The sequence below is a fragment of the Lynx canadensis genome, chromosome A1, assembly GCF_007474595.2.
Source record: "Lynx canadensis isolate LIC74 chromosome A1, mLynCan4.pri.v2, whole genome shotgun sequence".
Taxonomy (NCBI): Eukaryota; Metazoa; Chordata; class Mammalia; order Carnivora; family Felidae; genus Lynx; species Lynx canadensis.
Window position 1 is genome coordinate 6,335,819 of NC_044303.2, and position 22,965 is coordinate 6,358,783.

Here is a 22,965-nt window from a genome sequence, read left to right on the forward strand (position 1 = left end):
CATATATTTTAAATCTATATCTTTTTTTTTTTTGTCATTTCTGGGGATTTGAAGCCTAAGGAGAAGCCTAGACTAGCTTAAGGAGAAGTTCTCACATAGATTTGTTTTTCTTTCTTCAGTCGTCCCATTCAAATTATAATAGCTTTTGAAATGATTTCCTTTAAAGAGCTAATAACACCACACACACACACACACACACACACACACACACACACACACCCTAGTTCTTACAAGTTTCTCATTTTGATTGAGAGATTTACTTAGTATTGCTAGGGCCTAAGAAACAACAGTAAGTTACCTGTAATCCCAAATCAAGGAATAGGAGATGGTCACTTTCTCTTGTCCCAAAGGTCCTGTTAAACTGGGAAGTTCTCCTTACTGTACCCACACACAACAGCATTTCCCTGCTTGTCCTTAGAGACTGGGTACATACTCATAGTCTCCTGCACATACCTTTCTGGCAGATGTCAAATGCGAGTTGAGTTACCAAGGTGTCATGCTGAATCGTGCCCAGTAGAGGTGTAGGTAGAGTGCTTCCCTGGCCTGGGAAGTAGGATGGAACACAAATATCTGGGTTTCTGGAATAGTTAACCAAAAGCCAGTCCCATCGTAAAAGCTCACGTATTTCGAAAATACAAAACAGAATGAGATCAGGACATCTGATGCTTTATGCATCAGCAACAAGGCAGCATCAGGAGTTGAGGGACCAGACAAAACCCCCTGTTTAGAAAAGATACTACAATATCTTCCACAAATGGAGCCTTGGAAAGACCAGCTTCTTCCTTTCACGGTTGGAGTTGACCACTCGCAACAGGTGCGTGGTTCAGTGTTGGGAAGGTAGCAGGAAGGAGAGGGACTATGTTGAAGCATCATCTGAGAAGTCAAGGCTTACTTGCATCCCAAGGCGGAGAATTTTTGCGGCCTTGCTGCCTTTATACACTGATAAAACACAGAAATGAAATAGCCTTGGCTTGTTGGTATGTTTACAGATGGGGCTTATAGGAGGAAGGCTTGCAAATGGGAATGAGGTGGGCAGAGCACCAGCAAAGTCAGAGATTGAGCTAATTTCTCCTCTTCCTTGGCAAATGTCCACAATGTGGGAGAGTTGGGGTCTCTTGGTCTTGCTCTCTGACTGTAAAATGGAGAAGTTAGTCTAGATCTCCCAGGCTCCATTCATCCAGCAAAAGTTTATTTTAATAAAGAGCTGGTTTTGTTGGGCTGGTCAAAACAGGGAAGGAAAATAGTGTCTGGCGAAAGCATCTTCGAGGTTCCTAGAGTAGTAACATGCATGGGGATAAATTTGTATGCACAACAAAGAAATAGAAGACAGGCGTAGGCTCCAATATAAAATACATTCTCTAGTCCCAGATATACTGAGTATCTGGTTGTATGGACGCCAGGGCCATTATGGACTTGGAAACAGAAGACATATTTTATTTTATTTTTATTTTAATTATTTATTTTTATTTTTTTAATGTTTATTGTTGAGAGAGAGAGAGGGAGTGAGCGAGCACGCCAGCAGGGGAGGGGCAGAGAGAGAGGGAGACGCGGAATCTGAAGCAGGCTCCAGGCGCAGAGCCGTCAGCACAGAGCCCGTTGTGGGGCTTTAACTCAGGAACTGCGAGATCGTGACCTGAGCCAAAGTCAGCTACTTAACTGACTGAGCCACCCAGGCGCTCCTATTATTATTATTTTTAAATGTTTGTTTTTGAGAGAGAGAGAGCATGAGACAGAGAGAGACAGACCGTGAACAGAGGAAGGGCAGAGAGAGAGGGAGACACAGAATCTGAAGCAGGCTCCAGGCTCTGAGCTGTCAGCACAGGGCCCGACGCAGGGCTCAAACTCATGAACCGTGAGATCATGCCAAAGTCGGACGCCCAATCGACTGAGCCACCCAGGTGCCCCAAGACGTATATGCTTTAAAAACATTTCATATCTAATAGGAACTTAGTGATTTATTTAAATAAAAAAAAATCCAGACTAAAGAAGGATATAAAACAGAGCATAAGAATCAGTTTAGCTAAGTGTAGCTAAATAGAAATAAATGGTGGAAGGTTCTAGAACAGAGACTTTTTTTTTTCCTTTTTGGGGGGGGGGGGCACTCATCACTCTTCCCCACAATAACCAGGAGAGAAAAGAGAGGAGAGGGACCTAAGGATTTTTCTTAGTGATTGTTCTTTGCCAGGGTCCCCACTCTGCTTCTCTATATTCTCACTTACGATAAACTGCTTTTTGTCACCTATACTGGCTTTGAGGTTTCTCCCCGAAGCAGAGAAAACTGCAAGACAGGAGCCAATGGGGAAAGCGTTGGTGGGGAGAAATCTCAACCTAGACATCTGACCTCTGCTTTTTCAGTTCGAACCAGATATCAGCTTCCACCTGAAGTGTCTTTTGGTGCCTTTTTGTAGCCCACAAAGGGCAAAGGATCACTGTGTGTCTCAGAATGTCCTCCAACAATAGGTACGGGACACACGTTTCAGGTACATCATGTTATTCGGCAGACCTGAGTCTCCTGTTGCTCCCTGGATGCTTGCTTGTTGCGGGCTTGGCAGTTTATAAAATAATGCGATGCCTCCCGTGGACCTGGAGTAAGACCTCTGTTCATCCGCTAATGCTTGTTGAGTAGCGGCTCCTGCGTGCCGGGCATGGCGCTACAGGCCTGTGATGCGGGGCTCCCTCCTCCCCACCGCCCTGCTGCTGAATCCTTCTAGTTGTGTTTAAATTTAGTTGCCCGGGTGTGAAAAATGCCTATAACGTAGGGCTTGTCACACTGGGTTGTAACTTAATTTATATGCCTGGGTCTCTCACTAAACCATTAATTTTTTGAGGAAAGGGACTCTTGTCTTATTTTCGTCTGTTCTTCGTATTCCCACTGGCTAAAGAATAATAAAAACGCACTAAAGCTCTAGAAGATAATGTCACAGGTTGGGAGTTGAGGAATCCTGGGCTCTTCCTTCGGCCTTGGGAATGTAACATTAGTGGGAAATGTCTTCGGGGACTGTCAGTAGGCAGGCAGCGTGCCGTGAAACGAGGGCGCACACACATGGCCCTTGCCCTTTGGAATCCACAGGGCCCGGTGGGCAGTGTTGGTGGGAGGTGAGAGCAGGGGCTTGGAAGCAGTGTGTCACTTAGTTCTGTACGAGCGTGGAGACAGGACCACTCCTGCTTAGATCGATCTGGAGTACAAATCTCATACATACAAGTCAGCGTGATTGAAAAGCCAGACACGGGCGGCACGCACACGTTGAGTTTGGCGTGTGTGTGTATCGCCCGAACGGTGTGATCTGGCTCTGCCTCGTGTGGCACTGATTGCCTGGCACGCGGCAGTCAGAGCAAAGGTTACCGGCGCATCCAGAATAGAAAAGACAGAATCATTAACACCGTCAAGTTCTGCAGGCTGTGTGTGCTCTCAGAACTCCCAGGATTGTCTTTGTGGCTGCGGAGTTGAGAAAGGAACCTGTCACAAAGCCTGTTGGTTCAGTTTTGTACACTTAACTCTAACGCTCAGTAATACGGTTTTAAAATCTGTCCTAAAGACTTAATGCAGTTACTAGAAGTTACTCTGCATCCGGTCAGCCCTTCCTACGATTGTGGAATAAGCTGGGGAATGATCACAGTTGTGGGTTTCAATTTATATACTCCCCATGGCAGTATGTTCCATGTATGAAAGCTATTGTCTGTACTCCTATGGTAGTGTTACTCCTTTGTTTCCAAAACAGTTTGCTCACTTTGGGATCTGCGCACACAGATACTTAAGAGTACCCTCAGATGGTTACTCCTCAAGAATGTCCGTTTGCTTTCTTGTTCCTTTGTGAATATAGTTAGCCGTTTCAAGTCTTTTTTTTTTTTTTTATTTTTGGGACAGAGAGAGACAGCATGAACGGGGGAGGGGCAGAGAGAGAGGGAGACACAGAATTCGAAACAGGCTCCAGGCTCCGAGCCATCAGCCCAGAGCCTGACGCGGGGCTCGAACTCACGGACCGCGAGATTGGACCTGGCTGAAGTCGGATGCTTAACCGACTGTGCCACCCAGGCGCCCCCCCGTTTTCAAGTCTTAACAAAAGAGGAAGCTGATGTGTTCATCTTGTCCTTACCATGCTGCCAGAGAGTTTCTTTTCCAGTTACGATATAAAAAGTTGGAAATGAGCATTGCTTCCATCAGTAAGAGAGAGAAGCCAGATGATCTATAAAGTAATAACTTATCTTGAATTATAAAGAGTAGCAAGCCCTCCTGAGGAGAGCAGGACTCTTAAACTGTTTTGTGTTTTGCAGAGCATGGGACGGGGGGGACAGGTGACCACCATCAAAGTGGCTAAAAGGAGCTCTTAAAGGTTGAGTGTGAGTGAACACATCCGTTCGAATAACCAGGAGCCTAGATACAAGGGGGGTTCACACTCGCAAGCGTTTTTCTGCAGGCCTCCACCAGGCACTGGTAAGAAAGAAGATGGGACTAGACAGGACCCACTGGTGGTGCGGCCATGCGGGGATGGTCGTACTGGGGGACTGGTAGGCTGTAAGGTCCGTTATTCTGCTCCTTCTCTCCTTTGACACAGAAGTTGTTGGGAGGGCAGCAAAGCCCCCAGGACCCAGGTAAATGTGAACAGCCAGATGAAGAAGTACATGGGATGAGGTCTCGAAGGGTCCCAGGGACCAGAGCTTCCGTCCCCAATTCCCACAGAGTTGAGATTTGCCACCCTCCTGGTACATGAATGTGTTCACCAACCTGGGGGATCTCCACACCCCATAGTTTGGGGATTTTTAATGAGGTTTCATCACATAAGCATGATTGATTTCCATTTCCCTTCATTTCCAGTCCCTTTGCCTCCCCCATGAGGGGGAGGTGCAGAGAGACAGGAGGAAGAGAGAGAGTCCCAAACAGACTCCACGCTGTCAGACCAGAGCCCGAGGTGGGGCTGGATCCCATGAACCCCATGAACCGTGCGATCATGACCTGAGTCAAAATCAAGAGTTGGAAACTTAACTGACTGAGGCACCCAGGCGCCCCTCCAGTATTTTCTCTGGATAATACTTTCTTTCTTTTCCTTTTGGATTTCCAATTACAAGTATGTTACACTACTGATACTGTTCCATAATTGTTGGGTGTTCTGTGGTATCCTCTGTGTTTGTGAAGTTCATGCTTTCTCTCTCTCTCTCTCTCAAAATAAGACATAAATATCTTTTTTTTAAAATTTTTTTTTAACGTTTTTACTTATTTTTGAGACAGAGAGAGACAGAGCATGAGCAGGGAAGGGCAGAGAGAGAGGGAGACACAATCCAAAGCAGGCTCCAGGTTCTGAGCTGTCAGCACAGAGCCCAAAGTGGGCTCAAACTCACGGACTGTGAGCCGAAGTCGGCGTAACCGACTGAGCCACCCAGGCTCCCCAAACATAAATATTCTTTAAAAAGAACACCACTGGGGCGCCTGGGTGGCGCAGTCGGTTAAGCGTCCGACTTCAGCCAGGTCACGATCTCGCGGTTCCGTGAGTTCGAGCCCCGCGTCGGGCTCTGGGCTGATGACTCAGAGCCTGGAGCCTGTTTCCGATTCTGTGTCTCCCTCTCTCTCTGCCCCTCCCCTGTTCATGCTCTGTCTCTCTCTGTCCCAAAATAAATAAACGTTGAAAAAAAAATTAAAAAAAAATAAAAAATAAAAAGAACACCACTTAAAAAAATACTTGAAGAGTTGCTGAGAATTATCCAAAATTGATGGAAGCAAAAAAAAAAAAATTAAATAAGGAAATACATACAAATCCAACAATTTCAGAGAGCAAGAAATGCGAACCCCCCCCTCCAATTCTATAAACACAAGAACCAAGCTGCTGAAATACCAAAGATAAACAGGAATATCTTAAAGGCAGCCATAGGGAGAATAAACATTACAATGGAGGAGGCAAGATAATAGTGGAATAACATCTGTAAAGTACCAAAAGACAAAACAAAAAAGCCTACATCTTGGCAACCCAAATTTCTATACCCATCAAAAATATCTTAAAAAAAAAAAAAAAAAGACCATGTGAAGACTTTTTAAGACAAACAGAAGCCGAGGGAATTTTTTTTTTTTTTTCTAGGAGATCAGCACTACAAGAAATGTTGAAAGAAGTTCTTTAGGCAGAAGGAGTGCCAGATGGCAGTCTGGACCTACACAGAGAAATGAATAGACCCTGATATGGTGAAAAATGAGGGTGAACATGAACGTATCAGCATTGGAGAAAGAAGACAAAAATGCACCCTTCCGAGGTTACAGCCAGTGTTCACACACGATGCACGATGTAGTTTAGTAGTAGTTGAAGGTAGGCCGTGATTACACATAGATCGTAAGATGTTAGGGAAACCACTTTAGGAGGTTAAAAGTGAATAAAAGCCAGTTATGGAGATGAGACATCAGAAAAATAATACTAGAGGACAGAAGACGGCAAAGTGGAGCAAAATGCAGAACATAGAAGACCACTGGCAAGAAGGTTTAAATTCTACCTTATCGTTACACTTGAAAGAAAGTACATGACCTAACCACACCGATTAAAAGACAGAAATGTCATTTTGGACAGAAAAGCAAGACCAAACCGCATGCTGTCTCAAACCTACTGTAAAGACACGGAAAGGTTAAAATTGAAAGGAAGAACTTACATTGCATAACGCTGGTCAAAAGAAGGGATGACTGAAGTAGACTTTGGGACGGCGATCAAGCTCAGGGGTGAAGGGAACGTTACATAAGGACAAGGGGTTTATTTCACCAGGAAGACGTGATGATCTGAAATGTGTGTGTAGATTCAACAACAGACCTTCAAATACATAAAAACTGATAGAACGCCAGGGAGAAATGGACAAATCTATTACTGTGGGCAGCCTCAAACCTCCTCTCAGGGATTCAGGGAACAAGCGTACTAAGAATTAGTTAAGAAAATAGAGATCACAACATCACCATCATCAGTCACCACAGCTCTGAACGCACATCTGTTTGCCAAGACATACATGTGAATGCTCACCAAGACAAATCATGCTTTGGGCCATAAGACACGTCTCAACAAATTTAGACAAGTCCAGACAAATTATGTCTTCTGAATACGGTGAAATTAAACTGAAATCAGTAACAGTAAGTGATCTGGAAAGATCCACCAGTGACTTAGATTGCTGAGATGACAGCTCATCCCGGGTGGTTCGGTGTGGACGGGAATGGTTGGGAAAAGGGACACTCCGAGAACTTCACACGTTTTAAACATTTGTTGAATTGCTTTTGTAACCTTTTTAGAAAAGACATTTCCAATTAATCATTCTATAGAAGACTTCAGAGTTTTATAATACGGAGTTCATTTTATGTATTTTTTAAATGTTTATTTATTTTGAAAGAGAGGGACAGAGAGAGCGAGCATGAGTGGGGGAAGGGCAGAGGAGAGAGAGGGAGACACAGAATCAAAGCAGGTTCCAGGCTGTGAGCTGTCAGCACAGAGCCCATCGTGGGGCTTGAACTCACGAGCTGTGAGATCATGACCTGGGCTGAAGTCGGACGCTTAACTGACTGAGCCACCCGGCGCCCAGTGTATGGAATTTTAAAAAGAGGTTAGATAACTTATTGGAGAGAGAAAGTTGCCTTTAAGTAGAAAGCACACTGATATTACTTGAAATTCTTTAATCATTTGACTTTAGTTAGAAGATTACCACTCTGGGAATTGAAATGCCAGTGTTTGGACATTCAGCTGCCATAGTAAGTCAAGTTGCAGGAGAAATTCAGGTGTAGATTAATTGGACACTAAATAAAATTAGAGGGAAAAAATTAAGTATCTTACTTAGGAATGAATGTTAGATTAATATTAAAATTTAATAATACCATCAGTATGTTACTTTTTTTTTTTTTGCCCAGCACACATTTTCATGTGAGCTGTAAGGAAGGCAGGGAAGGTGTAATCAGCACACACAGGGACTCAGGGTTAATTTGTTAATGCAATTCATAAATTGGAGTAAGAATACGTTTTGCTCTATATTCGACATGTCTTCCCCATTGTTACCTACTTTACCCATATTATTCTCTGCTGGTCACCGATCCTTTCAGTTTTTCACTATACCTTGCCGATCGTTGTACTCACCCTTTCTCGTTCCACATTTGAGGACCACAATGGAGAGGGTTATAGGAACAGTGAAACGTGATGTGATACGGTGATGGAGAGTCTGGGGGGTTAAGAGAGTCCTCTAGGAGACGTCTGCGAAGTGAAATTAGCCATGTGAGTTTCTGTGGACACGTACAGCTGCTGGGTAAAGTATAGCTGACTGTGTGTTTGTGAGTTTATGTGTTTTGTTTTTTTTCAAAAACCTTGCCTTGCTGGAAAGAACACGGTGGAGGCCTGTCCATGGGTGTTAGAAGCCAAGGGGGTCGAGAGGGGAAAGGACACCAGAACTGGTGCTGGAGGCTAGGTTCTGATGCTTATGGTACAGAAACGTGTGTCCGGCCAGCCTGAGGCAGCGAGCTAGAGCTGGAGCCTCAAATGAACACTGTGATTTTCAGAGGGTTGTCAGATCCCTTAAAAATTGGGTGGAAGAAGAACGGCTCGCCAGCCTTGAGAAATGGCTTGCCATCTGCCTGGGGCTCCAGAAATAAAATAAAACCCCAAGCTCTCGGTGAGAAATTAGACCCTCGTCCTGTGCCAGGTCTCTGTCAAAGCAAGCACAAGGTTGCTGTGTCGGGAAACTCCTGAAACGAGGTGCGGAGAAGAAAGCCCCACGGTGAGAAACAAGTTAACCATGAGATAGATGCTCCAGGAAATCGGCAGGTGCGGCGCACACACGCGCACGCACGCGCGCTGACCGAGCACGCTAGGTAAGGTGGGTAATCAAGTACCCGGATCCTGCCGGAAGCGGACAACAAGTTGCGTGTCGCCTGGCTTGCACGCGTGCTCCTCCCTGCCCTTTGTGTAAACGCAGCCCTTCCTCCTGGTCCCAGTCGGCTTCCTGTGCCCCAAGGGGACTCTGGTCCCTGGCCCAAGGGGTCCAGGGTGCTGCCGGAGCCAGGACCTGCAGTTCCCTGGGACCTTGACCGTGGCCCCTGCCGGAATGAGCCCTTCCTGGCCTCCAGAGTCCAGCGGGCAGGGGCAGGAACACAGAACCCCTCAGTGGGCTCTTGGCAGTGATGGTAAGTGGGTCGTGGCAGCTTCCGCCTCCTGGCTCCTGAACCCGCCTGCCCTTCTTAGGGACGCGGTGCCACAGAGCGGTCTTCGACCTCGCAGACCGCATCGTGAAGCGTGGCACCCATCCTGTCAGACTCTGAGCTGGTGCTTCCGTGTGCTTTGAGAAGGCGGTTGCGGCACTCGGGGGGGGGGGGCAACTGCATCTGGACGGTGTGGTGTGTGTTACCTACCACCCACCGTGTTGGGTCCAGTCCCGAGCCTCCCCGCTGTGAAGGGGGGCCCCTGGTCAGATGCGGCGACGGAGCGATCCCATCGGGCACATCTGATGCCGCGGCCTCGTGGATCTTGCCCACTCGGTACTCCGCGCCTCTCCCGTGGGGGGCGGGGGGGTTGACACGATCCAGGAGTCTTCCCACTGTGCCCGCTCCCCAGTGCCTGCCCCGTATGCTTGTATCCAGACTTCCTTGTCCCTGCTGCTCTCGTTCTTTTCCTTCTCGTTCCCCTGACCACACAGCAGGCAGCCCAGGCATCTGGATTTTCAGCTCAGGCTCCCTCTCCGTTCCGCACGAGGCGGGGTGAACTGCCGTGTCGCACCTCCGCGTGCGGGAAGATTTTCGTCTTCGAGGGCAATCCCCAGTTGCTGCTGTAACAGAGCCTTGGGCGCTCTTTGCTCTCGTCCCTGACGTCAGGCTGACCCGTCTGTCATCCAGGCTCGTGCCTGCCCCGCTCTGCCCGCTAGACGTACAAGTCGGCGTTTCACGGGGGGCACGGGCATGGAGTGCGCCGGCAGCTGTGGTGGGGGACGCGGAGGAGGTCTGGACTTCCTGCTCCTGGGAGTCACTTGTGCCTTCCACGCTGGCTCATTCTGGGGAGTGCCCTTTCCATCTGCTGGTGGACTGGTTGACCTACAAACCCAGCTCACTGTTGTGGGGGGAGGGATGCTTGCGCCTTTGCTGTTCATGACCTCTACCAGGGCCTGGTAATGCACACGCCAGGAGCTGTTCTCAAAGGGCATATCATTCTCTGCTGTGATGGCGTGGCCTTACTTCAGAATCCCAGGGGGGTACGTTTGATTCTCTGCCTGGCGCTTGCCGGGGGCTCCTTACTGCACCTGTTCCCGATACGGACCCCTCCCTACCGTCCAGGGTCACTGGATCCTACGGCCTAAACATCCGGGCCGCTTGTGCCAAGCCCGGCCCTGCTGCAGAGAAAGCCTCTTGCTCTGGGCCCCACTCCCAGGTGGCAGCCGCTGTGCCACCCGGTCTGCGGGCCAGAGCAGCATTCCCAGCTGCGTTGCCCCCACGGCCCAGCCGAATGGGCGCTGCACTTCCTTCTTTGTGGATGTGTCTTTTACTCAGGAGGGGCTCTCCCAGCATGCCCCCAACTGCCACGCCCCCGAAGCTTCACCAGAGTTGCCACATCCAGAGCCTTCCCACGCTTCGTCTTCCACGCTCCCCCCGAAGCTCGTGTCTCTGGGGCACAGCCACCCACCGCTTGCTGGTCCTCCCCGGGCTGCCTGATGTCAGTCTCCCCCGCCAGGCCCGGCACCAGTTCCCCCGCTGGCACGCGGGAAGGGACGTGTGCAGCCCGCGCGGGTCACCTGCCAGCCGTGGGGGCGAGGCCCGTGCGGCATCCCCCAGTGGTGTGCTGACCACTTCCGGAGGGAGCTGGGGGGTGGCGGGGAAGTGTTTGCGCCCAGCATCCTCATGGGCATCCGTCAGGAGTCCCTGTTCCAGTTCTCAGGATCCCTGAAAACCGCAGCCTGGATCTGCATACTAACCGATTGCTCTGACCGAGCATTCGAGCATCTTGAGCTCCGCAGCTGTCACGCAGTCCAGTCCGCAGTTCCACTTCAGGTCACTACAGGTCACACCCACCAGGAAGGCTCCGGTGTTCTCTCACTTAGCCACTAACTGCTCGTTAACAGCTTTCGGGCCCTCATTACCCTTACGCAGGCCATCAGTGCAGGCTAGCAGCCCCGAGCCAACCCTGCTGTTGTTGTAGATGTTTTTTACCTTCTGGATCTTCCGCGGGTCCACACTGTTACTCCTGTCGTGGCATTTCCCTCCACCGGACAGTTCCCAGGTCACTTACGGCTCGGTCCCCGTAGCAGGTGAGCCACAGTCTTGTGACAGAACTCTTCACGCCTGCCCTTTCAAGGCGGCCGCCTCCTCTCCTGCACAGTGGTCTGTGCACGAGGCCCCCCGTATCCCTGGATTACTACCCGTTTTTCTTAAACCACTCCCAGAGCCGCTCCTATTTGTCTGGGTCCTCGAGAGAAAGCCATCAAGATGGGGTCATACCTGCGAGGGTTTGGTTACGGGAACTGTGGTGTGGAAGGAAAGAGAGGAAGCGAGAAGAGGCCGGAAGAGGCGTCAGACCGGGATGCAAGCCTGACCCCCCCCAGTGAAGTGGGGGGTTGGGTAGAAGTGTCCTCTCCTCGTTGGCCGTGCATTCTGAGGAGGATCGGGCAAAGCCCTGGGGCGTCCTTGTGTGCCTCTTGTCTTTGCCAGTTTGTCTGGGACTTCGTTCTCATTTCTTGGCCGCGACTGTGGCAGTCTCCACTTCCTGTGGCGGAGGGGTTACCCATGCCTGCTGTTCGAGAGAGCAGCAGCTGAGCTGGGTGTGGGGTCCCGCTTCCGAATTCCCAGGGAAGGGCTCTGGCCTGCTTTCAGCCGCGTCTGGAATCTAGTTCACGGTTATGTGAACCAGGTTGTCTGTCTCTAAATTGAAACATTTCCCAGAAAGGTTGGGCGAACTACAGGTTTAATAGCAATACCTTATGTAACCTCTAATAATCCATAAATGTATGATTAGCTTGATTTTTTTCTTAGCGCACAGGATGACTTTGAAGAATGCTCCGGATGCATCCTAGTTCTTCAAGCGAAGGAATCGAGAGGCATACTTAAGTGATTTGTTGGTGACTAATTGGGTTAGTTCATTGCGTGTCCGTTTTTGTCGTTGCAGAGCATTTCCAAGAGTAATGAGTGACCCAACGTTTTCCCCTTTACCTCTACCCTGCCGTTCAGTGTATTCAAAACTGGATTAGTGTCAGATAAAATAAAGGCCGGCCGGGGGAAAACTCACGTGTTAGGGTACTTCACCCTGAATCGGGAAGTCATGACAGTCATTGCTAGGTAATTAGAACTTTCCAAAGGAACTACAAAGCCATTTTTCTAAAGTTGAGAGGAGAGTAGCATTTCCTCCTCCTGTTGTATCATTTGTATTTAGACAAGTGTGGGGGTGCGAAAGAGACCCCCCCATTTGTATTTAGAAAGTGTGGGGGTGTATAACGACCGTGAGAAGTGAAGGCTGGGATTCATTAGGGCTGAAATACTGGAACAACAACAGACGCAGTGCCCAAGGAGAGGGCCAAACAGAGACGTGTCTGCCTACACATGTCGGCGTGTAACCAGCAGACGGTTTTTCAATGCTCAGGTTGTGTTGGGGACCCTGGAAGTCGGTGTGGGAAACAGAACTTGTAGGCTCAGTCCCTGATTTCAGAAAGCTTCTAATCCACTTCGGGAGGGAGTCCTAGCCTGGGGCCAGGCACGTAGACTCCTGCAGTTCGCTTGCAATGGTAAGCAGGGACACAGATACATCGCTGCCATGTTGCTTCCTTGGAATCCTTCTCACACTTCCCTGTTGTCTTAAAATACAGTATGCTGGGGCGCCTGGGTGGCTCATTCGGTTGAGCGTCCGACTTCGGCTTAGGTCACGATCTCGCGGTCCGTGAGTTCGAGCCCCACGTCGGGCTCTGGGCTGACGGCTCGGAGCCTGGAGCCTGCTTCCGATTCTGTGTCTTCCTCTCTCTCTGCCCCTCTGCCGTTCATGCTCTGTCTCTCTCTGTCTCAAAAATAAATAAACGTTAAAAAATTTTTTTTTTTTTTAAAATACAGTATGCTAATCGAAAAGGTGGCATATGGGCTGGCCGGCAGATCAGGAGGTGATACCATAAGGTAAATGTTACAGATCCCAAGATGAGGGGACTGCGTGGGGGGAAGCACCGGGTTTAGGGGGGTACCTGGAGACAGAGCGAAAGAGGAAGCTGGCGTGGAGAGCCTTTATCGCGGTTTCTGTGGGGAAGGATGGATAAGGCAGGCTGAGCAGGTTTGGGATTGGCCACTTGGAGTAGTTTCAGCAGGCTTTGGGGCGTAATGTTGTCCCCGGTTGTCTGGCACCTGGTCCTGGGGTGACTGGGGCAGTTGGACGGTGGCGTGGGGTGTGAGAGCGGATAGAGGCGGTGCGGGCTGTGGGTTGATAGGTTTGCATATGAGAGGCAAGCTCCTGGGTGAGTTTACCAGCTCTAGGAATTGGCTAATCCCCGGAGGACCGATGCCTCCAGGGACCTCCGTCTGGCTCCAAGATGTCAAAGCATCAGAATGCAGAAATAAAAGATGTGGGTACTGCACCCGCTTAGACTTAAGCTTTTTTTCTTTGGTGCCCTAATAACACCTTAAGCAAGCCTCTAGGTGAGCCCTTTCGGTGAGGCCGCAGTACCCATGGAGCCTCCTGGGACCCACCGTGTTGAGCCAACAGTTCACTGCGTGAACACAAGAGGGGGCTGTCTTAAATACGAAACGGAGGGCCTTTGGCGGGGGGGGGGGGTGGGTATCAGAGTGGGCCGTGAGCACCTCTGACTGAGAACATCGGGAAAATCCTGTGCGCATTTTCAAGATTCCCTCGAAACAGACAGCCAGTGGTAGCTCCCACATATGCCCTGATGAATGGCAGGTGTATCCGATATTGGGGACCCAGCCCAGGGAAAGAGGGGAGGGAGGTATTAACTAGCTGTGGCCGTGTTTCGGACATGTTGGTAGGACCTCTGTGATACGTGGATGATTAGATTTCCATGCATTTGAATAAATCGTAAGAGATGTGGTGGTGGGCTGGGGGAGGTGTACCGGGAAGGTTGCTGGGCATGTCAGAGGCTGAAAAATACGGGTAAAGAGTGACATTTCATCCTGGATGAACACAGAACGAATGTGCAGGAGGGGCCTGTTATATGCGTAGCCTTCAGCTCCTAAATCTTACATTTACCCCAAACTCTCATAAATCCCTCTTCCGAGAAATTATTTAAAAGCTAATTCACACTTGGGCCAGTTTCACAAGTCGGTGTTACAAGCAGGCTACCCGCGAATTCAGAGTCTTCTAGAACATCCAGTTCGCTAGCTTATCTGTGCCGTCCTTAGAAGCTTTTGCCACCACATCCCTCTCCACCCCCCACCCCTGATCGCTCCGTGCTTCTCTATGGATATCATGGTTTTTGTTGCTTAATTTCCTTCTCGCTTTCCTGGAGCGAGTCCCCGTTTTCAGTAGTTTTCTTTCCCATACTCTATGCTTTTATTAAGTTTGTTAATGAGTTTTCTCTTTTTCCCTTATGACAAATTCTGGCTTTCTAGTTCATTTTATTGTGATTAGTTACCATCCTGTCCTGTTGTTCTAATGTGGTTCCAGAAAGAAATGACAACTCACAGTAAATCTTCTGTTTTTTGCCTTGAGACTTGGACCTCTGGAATTTTCATGTTTTAGCATTCCTTCCTTGAGTGTGTACATCTTCTTTCACATAATTTCTATGCGAATATTGTTATCTTTTGTGGTTCAGCCTTATCGTCGGCTAGTAAACCGTTCCTTTTACTAGTATGATAGAAATAATAGTTAACATTATAACAACATATAAGATGTCATTAAATTAATAATCAGTCACATTTTTTTTAGTGGTGCTACAGTTCAGGCTGTTCTAAATGATTAATATATGTAATCGTTCATTAGATTCGCACTCTCTAAGGTAGGGACTGTTATATTCTCCCCATTTTACAGGGAGGAAACAGGCACAGAGAGGTGAAGGGATGTGCTGTAGGCATTGCGCCTGCATCAGTGGGAGTGGTATTTGAATCTGAAAATAGGGTCAGTGTGTTGAATGACCACCTTCATGGATATAAGGACGAAATAGTCGATTAAACGTTGGATAATTGGACAGAACTTTTCCTTTACAGCTCTCACCCCCTTTTGCCTTCCTTTGCTTCATTCTCCACATTACCACACAGGACCCTTGTTCACCCTTCAGATTTCAGGTCCCGCGTCCATAGGAGCTTGTCCGTGACTCTAGACAGCTGAGCACCCTGACCCCACAAACGGTTTTCTAACCCCGAATTCGTTAACCTGCGCGGTCGGGTCAATGTCTCCCTCCCTCGTAGAATAGAGCTTCAATGGGAAGGGGGGTTCCTTGTCTGCTTTGACTCCCCATTGGATCGTCAACCTCCTACACCGCCGGGTGGGTGGTAGGTGCTCTGTAAGTATTTATTAGATATATGAGCAAAAGTTTTAAAGAAAGGAGGAAGAAAGGCAAAGATTTATTATGTGCTTACCACATTCCAGGATCTTTAGGTACAGGGTACCATTCAGTTGTTGTACCAGTTGGAAATAAGTTTCACACCAGGTAACAGAAAGCCCAACTACGGTGGTTTAAACAAATAGGATGTTATTTGTCTCCCGTAACAAGAATTCCAGATTGGCACTTCAGGGCAGGTTTGACCGCTGACCAACATCCTAGGCTCTTGTGTTTCTGTACCTCCAAGTTGGCCAATATGATGATCTTGTCAAAATAACGGTTATGTCCCAGTCACTGGATTTTCTACTGTCGTATGAGCGGTAGGTTGGTTGTCTAAGTAGCAGGTTTGAAACTCTATATGCCTCCTTAAACAAAAAGTTGAGACTTCATGTTATTTATAATGTACTTTTTGCGGAGAGAAGTGAAGAGGATTCCCAGGTTTCCCCACATTGGGGAAAGCTTTCCTGAAGTGTCTGGTGATCCTTCACTGTGCATTCTTATGTCCGGGGCATTAACAGCCATGTGGGAATTGTGCGGGGAGAGATTATTGGCAGGTGTAACTGGTGGGTGACCTGGTTGGCATTTTGCGTAGGGGGAAGCCCTGGCGCAGTGTCCCATGTTTGTAGATCTCTCTTCCAGTATTCCCAGGGAGGGATGTCCCAGTCTCTTTGGGTGGGAGTAAAAACCAGGCTGCCAGGGCTCTGGGAGCCACGTGGAGAAGCCAGCCAGGGAACGAGGGTGTAGGGAGAAGCCCGTCTTACGTTCAGTGTAGACTTTGATTGAATACCCCTGGTCTCAGTGCATTTCCTACCCCAACCTTTAGCTCTGCTTTGTGTCTCAAGTCCAAATCCTGGAGTTCACCAGAAAGTAAAACATGCCGGGTAGGGTGGAGTGGAGGCAGCCCAGGAAGGGAGAAGGAATTTGTAAATGGATTTTTAAAAGCTAGTCCTCCTGTTGTCATATTCCTTCGTGTAGATCCTTGTGGTTCATCTAGTTCATTAGCTTATCCCACTTGGGAAGCCATCCCCTCCCCCCCCCCACCTCTGTCCATTTTATGCATACGTGTCACCTTCTGTTCCTGAGCTGTTGTTGGGGAAGGTGGGCAGTGGGCTCACTTCCTTTCTCCCTTCGTTGGCCTCCAGGGTATGGCCTTGTCTGTGTCTTCATCTGATTAGGCTCTGTCCGGTTTGGGACCGCTGTGTCCTTTCCTGCCCTTAGCACTTCTGGGCTTATGCCTTTTTGATCTCATCATGTTAGTAGAGAGGGAGGGAAAGTATAAATGCATGCATTCAGTCATTCATACTTTGCTGGAAATCTTGCTTACATTATCTTTCTATAAAAGTCGGGTTGTATGCTAAATATATCTTGGCAATCGATAAACTTTTATGTAATTAATTCGACATCTGCTGTGTTTCTAGCTGATTGTCTCACGTAGAAAGGATAATGAAAACTCTAAGTTTCTTAAAATGTGACTGTGAGCTTTTAAAAAAATGTCTTTTTGATTTTCAGATCGTGAGCCATGCCTTTAGTGAAGAGGAACATCGAGCCCCGGCACTTGTGCCGGGGAGCCCTACCGGAGGGGATTACCAGTGAACTTGAATGTGTAACCAACAGTACCCTTGCTGCTATCATACGCCAGCTCAGCAGTCTAAGTAAGTCATCTTCTGTCTAGAACACTTTTTTCTGATTACCGATGGCATGTGACGAACTTTAACGTCAGCACATGGGTTTCACTTCAGTCGTTAGTTTTGTCCCAAGAAGAGACCGCAGCTTTGAAGGAAAGAGCCCACCCCCGCCCCCTCCCGATTTTCCCAGAGTGAAATAACTCACTGGTCTTACGATACCAACTTTATGTGCTGAAGACGTAAAGTTCAAATTGACCCTTTTACAGATTGTTAGATAAGACCGAATTGTGGATTCAAAGTAGTGTCGGTTCTTATTAAATGAGGATTAAATGATTGGTACTTTTTTTTAAAAAATGTGAATTACTTTGTTAAGCTTGGACAGGACTGATTTTTTTCTTTTTAACGGGATAAATTAAAAACTTGTTAACACTTGTAACATGCCTGGCACAGAGTAGGTGCTCAAGTATTTGTTGATTAACTAATGCTCCAAGTGAATTGACGATTAAAGCCAAAAAGTAGTGAGATTTGCTGATTTTCACTTACTAAAATGCAGGTACCAACTTCCGAATTGAGGTCAACAGATAAACTGTTACATATACAACACTGTGTATGTATTACATGTGCAGGTATATAAACACAAGCAAATATAAGGAAGAAAGGACTTTCTGTTATTTTCATTTTGAATATGAAGGTGAAACACCCAAGAAATAGTTCATTTCTTAAGACTCAGATATTCACGAAAATGCATTTTCCTTCAAAGTTTCTTGAAGTCAGAATGTTTTCCCCCTAACTCTTACATTTATAAAATGATCTTGTTATCTTACTTTGTCCCACTCCTTTTTGGTTTAGATGGTTTACACCGCATTTGGGTGACGGGTTTTCACAGTAAAATGTTCCAGAAGCTCTGTTAATAATTAGAAAATCCTCCATAATTCCACCTACTGGTAGCCTCAAGCATAGAAATATGCTTTTTAAGAACATTCAGGTACTTTCTGGGGTGCCTTGGGAGCTCAGTTGGTTAAGTGTCTGACCCTTGATATCGGCTCAGGTCACAATCTTGCAGTTCATGGGTTTGAGCCCTGTGTCCGGCTCTGTGCTGACAGCACAGAATCTGCTTGGGTTTTCTCTGTCTCTCTCTCTGTCTCTCTCTCTGTCTCTCTGTGCCCCTCCCCCCCCCCCCCCCCCCCCCCCCGCTGGTGCTCGCTTGCTGTCTCTCTCTCTCTGTCTCTCTCTCTCAAAATGAATAAATAAACATTTAAAAAAAATAAAAACACTCAGGTAATTTTATTTAAATTTTGAAGAAGAAACATTCTGGAGAAGTATTTTTTGTTTAAAAGAATTGTACAGTGTTGTTATATTTTTCATATATCTATAATCATTGGCTGAGGCAAAAGTAACTTGAAAATTACTTAAAATCTGTTTCGAAATAGATATCTTTCGGAATCTAAACTAATTACAATTGATTTTGAGTAGCGGTTGTTGATAAAATGTATAAATTGGTATAATTACAGGAAAATAGCTGGTAAATTATCGAAGGCTAGAAATGTTTCTGTTTGAATTCATAATATTTTTGTAAGAACACTCTGGTCTCTTGTCTTTATGGCTGAAATGTCTATTGACGTAGAGTATAAAAGATGGAACCCAACATAAATCGTTGAAGTTTTAGTAGTCAGGCTGCGTCTCATGCTGTAATAACACTCAGCATCGTGTTGTTGGTCGTGTTTATGGCGTCTGTAAGCAAACCCCACACGTTCTATGTTCTGTTCCCCGTAGTCTGCTCATGGAGGCAGAATAAGAATGGCCCCTCTAAAGATGTCTGCGTCTTAATCCCCGGAACCTGTGGATACGCTATGTGACATGATGGGGAAATGAAGGTTGCTAATCAGCTAATCTTAAGAAAGAGGTTAGCTTGGATTATCCAGTGCAATCCCAGGGTTCCTTTAAACGTGGAAGGAGGAGGTGGAACAGCCCACATCAGAGCGATGTGATGTGAGAAAGACTGAATCAGCCGTCGCCGGCTTAGAAGATGGCAGAAGAGATCGTAAACCGCGGAACGCGGGCCACTTCTGGAAGGTGGAAAAGACCAGGAGATAGATTCTCCTCTGGGGCCTCCAGGATGAACGTAGCGCTGCCAAAACCTTAATTTAGCCCAGTGACATCCCTTTCAGACTTCTGACCGCTAGGTTTCATTGCACCCACCTAATCCACCCAGGGATGGGCACCGACCGGCCTCAAGGACAGTCAGCCTTAGTTAGGCTGCCCCAGTGGGTCCCAGCCCTGTCCCTGCTAGAATCACCTGGGGAGCTTTAAAACAAGGCGCTAGGAATCCCCCCAGAGATGATGATTGGAGTGTGCCCTGGCAGTGTGATCTAGAGAATCTGGTACCGTGTATCCGCATTGAAACGTTGAGCCGGGTCAGCCCTATGCTTGCAGGAAGTTTGACCTAAGAAACACGGCGAGCTCGCTAGGTTATTATGGGACCTGCTGCTGAAGTGTCCCCCAGGACCGAAGCAGTGATGGCCACCCGCAAGCTGAAGCTGGGGTTGTGGGCAGAGTTTAAGAGAAGGCAGAGGAAGCCAGCTGGTGAAGGCAGGCGAAAGCATGGGCAGAAACAGGAGCTGACGGGGAGAGAGACCGCAGGTCGCAGCCTGGCGGAGGCAGCACCTGGTCCCTACACCTGCGCGGGGGAGCTTTCCCTCCGGTTCAGGGGGCGGTGGTCGGGCATCCTCAGAGCACACCCGCTACCTTCCCCTTCCTCGTGATCCATGCTTGCGGCCCAAAGAGACTTCCGGAAAGGGGACTATAGTGATACGTAGGCCAAGGATGTAATTGTACGAAACTAATACACCTAGTTACTTACTGGTAGTAGAATAGCACGTTGTCGGTTACTAGTGATTTATTCATGAGTGATTGTTCACTCGGGATCCCCTAGGTGCAACGCACAGCAAATAAAATCGACTTGGTACCTGCGTGGAATTTTAAAAGCGTATATAATTGGCGGTGATGTCATAGAACAGGAAGCATATGCACTTACTGTGACGATGCTCTAGCACTCACACGTGTAATAAATGACCGCTCCATTTGGGGTGACTCCATTTTGTGGGGGGCTTGCACGGAGTCGAACTATATGACAGGAGATATTTTTTGATCTAATTTTTTATGATCTCAACTTGCTAGGAAGAATCAGAATTTAAAAATTACGTTTTTATGTTATTTTCTAATTTTGTAATCCTTCATCAGGTATTTTTAAAATGAAGTTTTAGGAATGCATGAATCTGTCATTCAAAGTCTTCTAAAAAAAAAAAAAGTCTTCTACTGAGTATTAATTCCCAAGATAAAGTCAAAAAGGAATCTATTTTTTTTATCCCATTAGGCAGTAGGCCCAGGTAAGTCTTAATCTTTCCTGCTTCCCTACCCACCGTCCCACACGCCATGACCACCCCTCGTGGGGGTTCCCCAGGTTAGGAGCGGGTGATGACATCACCTGAACTTCTCATGAACCATACAGAGAGAGGCTGGACTCCATCTACAAAGGCCACGGTGGGCAGAGTCCCATGGGAACTTGAAGGATTTGCCTTGACCCCACACACACTCCTGTGCGCCTGAAGAGCAGAGACTTGCCCTGGGCGACCTTCTGCGATGGTCCAGGGTAACTGATTCTCCAGTAGGTGCAAGGGAGGAAGAACAGACCAGGAATCCACAGGAATTTGGTTGCTCTTTTCCAAAAAGGAAAACTTAGAAATCCAGGCCCCGTTTCACCAGATCATTCTGATTCTCATCACGTGTCTGGGGCAGTTCAGCATCATGCAGATATCACTGACTTTGCATAATCAAGAAAAGAATATGGTCCTGGATACCAAATAGACCTCTGAAGCCCCTAAAATTCTGCATAACTTCTGGGAAATCTATAGGTTTTTACCAAGTACCATGTTCCCATTATATCCAGAAGAGACACTTGACTTCAAAGGGTGAGAAATTTTGTCAGCTCTAGATTTTTTTAACCAGGCTTTTCAGGGAATTGAAATCTTTTCAATGAGAAAATACTGATTATTGTAATGAGTTTAAGAACAGTCATAGAAATGCAAAAGATTTGTAACTTGAATCGCCTTATAGTTAAAAGATCAAAGCTTTCTCCAATAAAGAATTAGTAATTTTCAGATTTTTTTTTTCTTTTGTGTGTTCCTGACTTCTAACAGGAGTGATCTGGGGGAAGTGGGAGGAGACAGGGAAGCCATTATTTAAAACAGTTTTGGTTAGGGGTGCCTGGGTGGCTCAGTCGGTTAAGCGTCCGACTTTGGCTCAGGTCGTGATCTCGCGGTCCGTGAGTTCGAGCCCCGCGTCGGGCTCTGTGCTGACAGCTCAGAACCTGGAGCCTGCTTCTGATTCTGTGTCTCCCTCTCTCTCTGACCCTCCCCCCATTCATGCTCTGTCTCTCTCTGTCTCAAAAATAAATAAACGTTAAAAAAAAATTTTTTTTAAACAGTTTTGGTTAATAGTGTGTTACTTGGTTTTCTAACTATGGAATATTGACTTTTTTTCCTTCAAATAATGACAGTTTAGTGTAGCAATTAAATCAGTGCTTTTTCATCATTTTGCTTGATTAATAATCTGAGTACTCTTGTTCCTATCAGCTAGTTGCTCAATTAAAATTACAGTATCTTGCAATCAAATTCCTACTGATATTATAATGTAATTTTAATATAATTTGCATTAAAAAGGACATGGGAATATAGGCCATTTGTGCCAAGGATGACATAAATCCTCTTTAATACCTCTAGGCTGTTTTTTACTACTTCTTTTCTCTTTGTTCTTGTAACAATAATGGTCTTTCTTTTCCCATCTGAAGAAGCCTCCCAGGATGTCACAAAGAAAGGGATCAGACCTTTAGTGCAGCACCCCCCACCCCAAGGTTTTTGCTTGTATTAGATGGCATTAATGAGATTATACAGAGAACTTACAGAGCACAGGAAAGCACACAGGAAAAAAAAATTGCAAAATTTTCATTAATCAGAGAAGGTAATCAGTAATGCCTTGTATACATCTTCATAAAAATTGTATCTTATACATATGGTTTTGTATCCTGTACTCAATATATAGTAAGCATCTTTGTTGATTCTTCTAGGACATAGTTTTTAATGGCTAGAGATTATTATATTGATATACCATAATTATTTAACCATGTTTCTACTGTTGGACATATAAATTGTTTCTTTGTTAAGGGGTGACACTATCATAAATTCTTGTATAAACCAGTATATACATCTCCGGTTATTTTTTGTATTAAAAAATTTTTTTGAGACACCATTCATATTAAATATACCTCTCCTTTAAAAACTTATTACAGAATCAGCTGCCTGGGTGGCTCAATCGGTTGGGCATCCGACTTCGGCTCAGGTCATGATCTCACAGCTCGTGAGTTCGAGCTCCATGTCAGACTCTGTGCTGACGGCTCAGAGCCTGGAGCCTGCTTCAGATTCTGTGTCTCCCTCTCTCTCTGCCCCTCCCCTGCTCACGCTCTGTCTTTCTCTCTCAAAAATAAATGAACATTAAACAAATTAATTAAAAAAATTATTACAAAATCAATTTTTCTGTTAATTTCAGTGTTTCAGGTAATTGCATGAATGAGAAAGGAGATCTGTCGACTTCTCAAAGATTTTAATAAATGATTAATATTTTTACTAATAATCCTTGTGATGCATACTGTTTCATATCAAACCAAATGCTAGATCAGCATAAAAAATACTACCTATTAATGGGGAGATACCCAGGTGGTTCTCAGCTAGGTGTCTGACTTTGGCTCTGGTCACGATCTCATGGTTTGTGAGTTTGAGCCCTGTGTGGCGCTCTGTACTTACAGCTCAGAGCCTGGAGCCCACTTTGGATATTCTCTCTCTCTCTC

The 22,965-nt window shown here is 46.7% G+C and overlaps 1 protein-coding gene across 3 annotated transcripts in view; it reads left to right on the forward strand.

Moving 5' to 3' along the window:
- WASF3 (WASP family member 3) overlaps window positions 1-22,965 on the forward strand; it is a 135,151-nt gene that overhangs the window by 73,318 nt on the left and 38,868 nt on the right. For all 3 annotated transcript variants that reach the window (XM_030308156.1, XM_030308175.1, XM_030308173.1), the window contains exon 3: window positions 16,951-17,093. In XM_030308156.1, coding sequence (XP_030164016.1) covers window positions 16,961-17,093 — 133 coding nt within the window. In that variant the 5' untranslated portion in view covers window positions 16,951-16,960. The remainder of the gene's footprint in view (window positions 1-16,950; window positions 17,094-22,965) is intronic.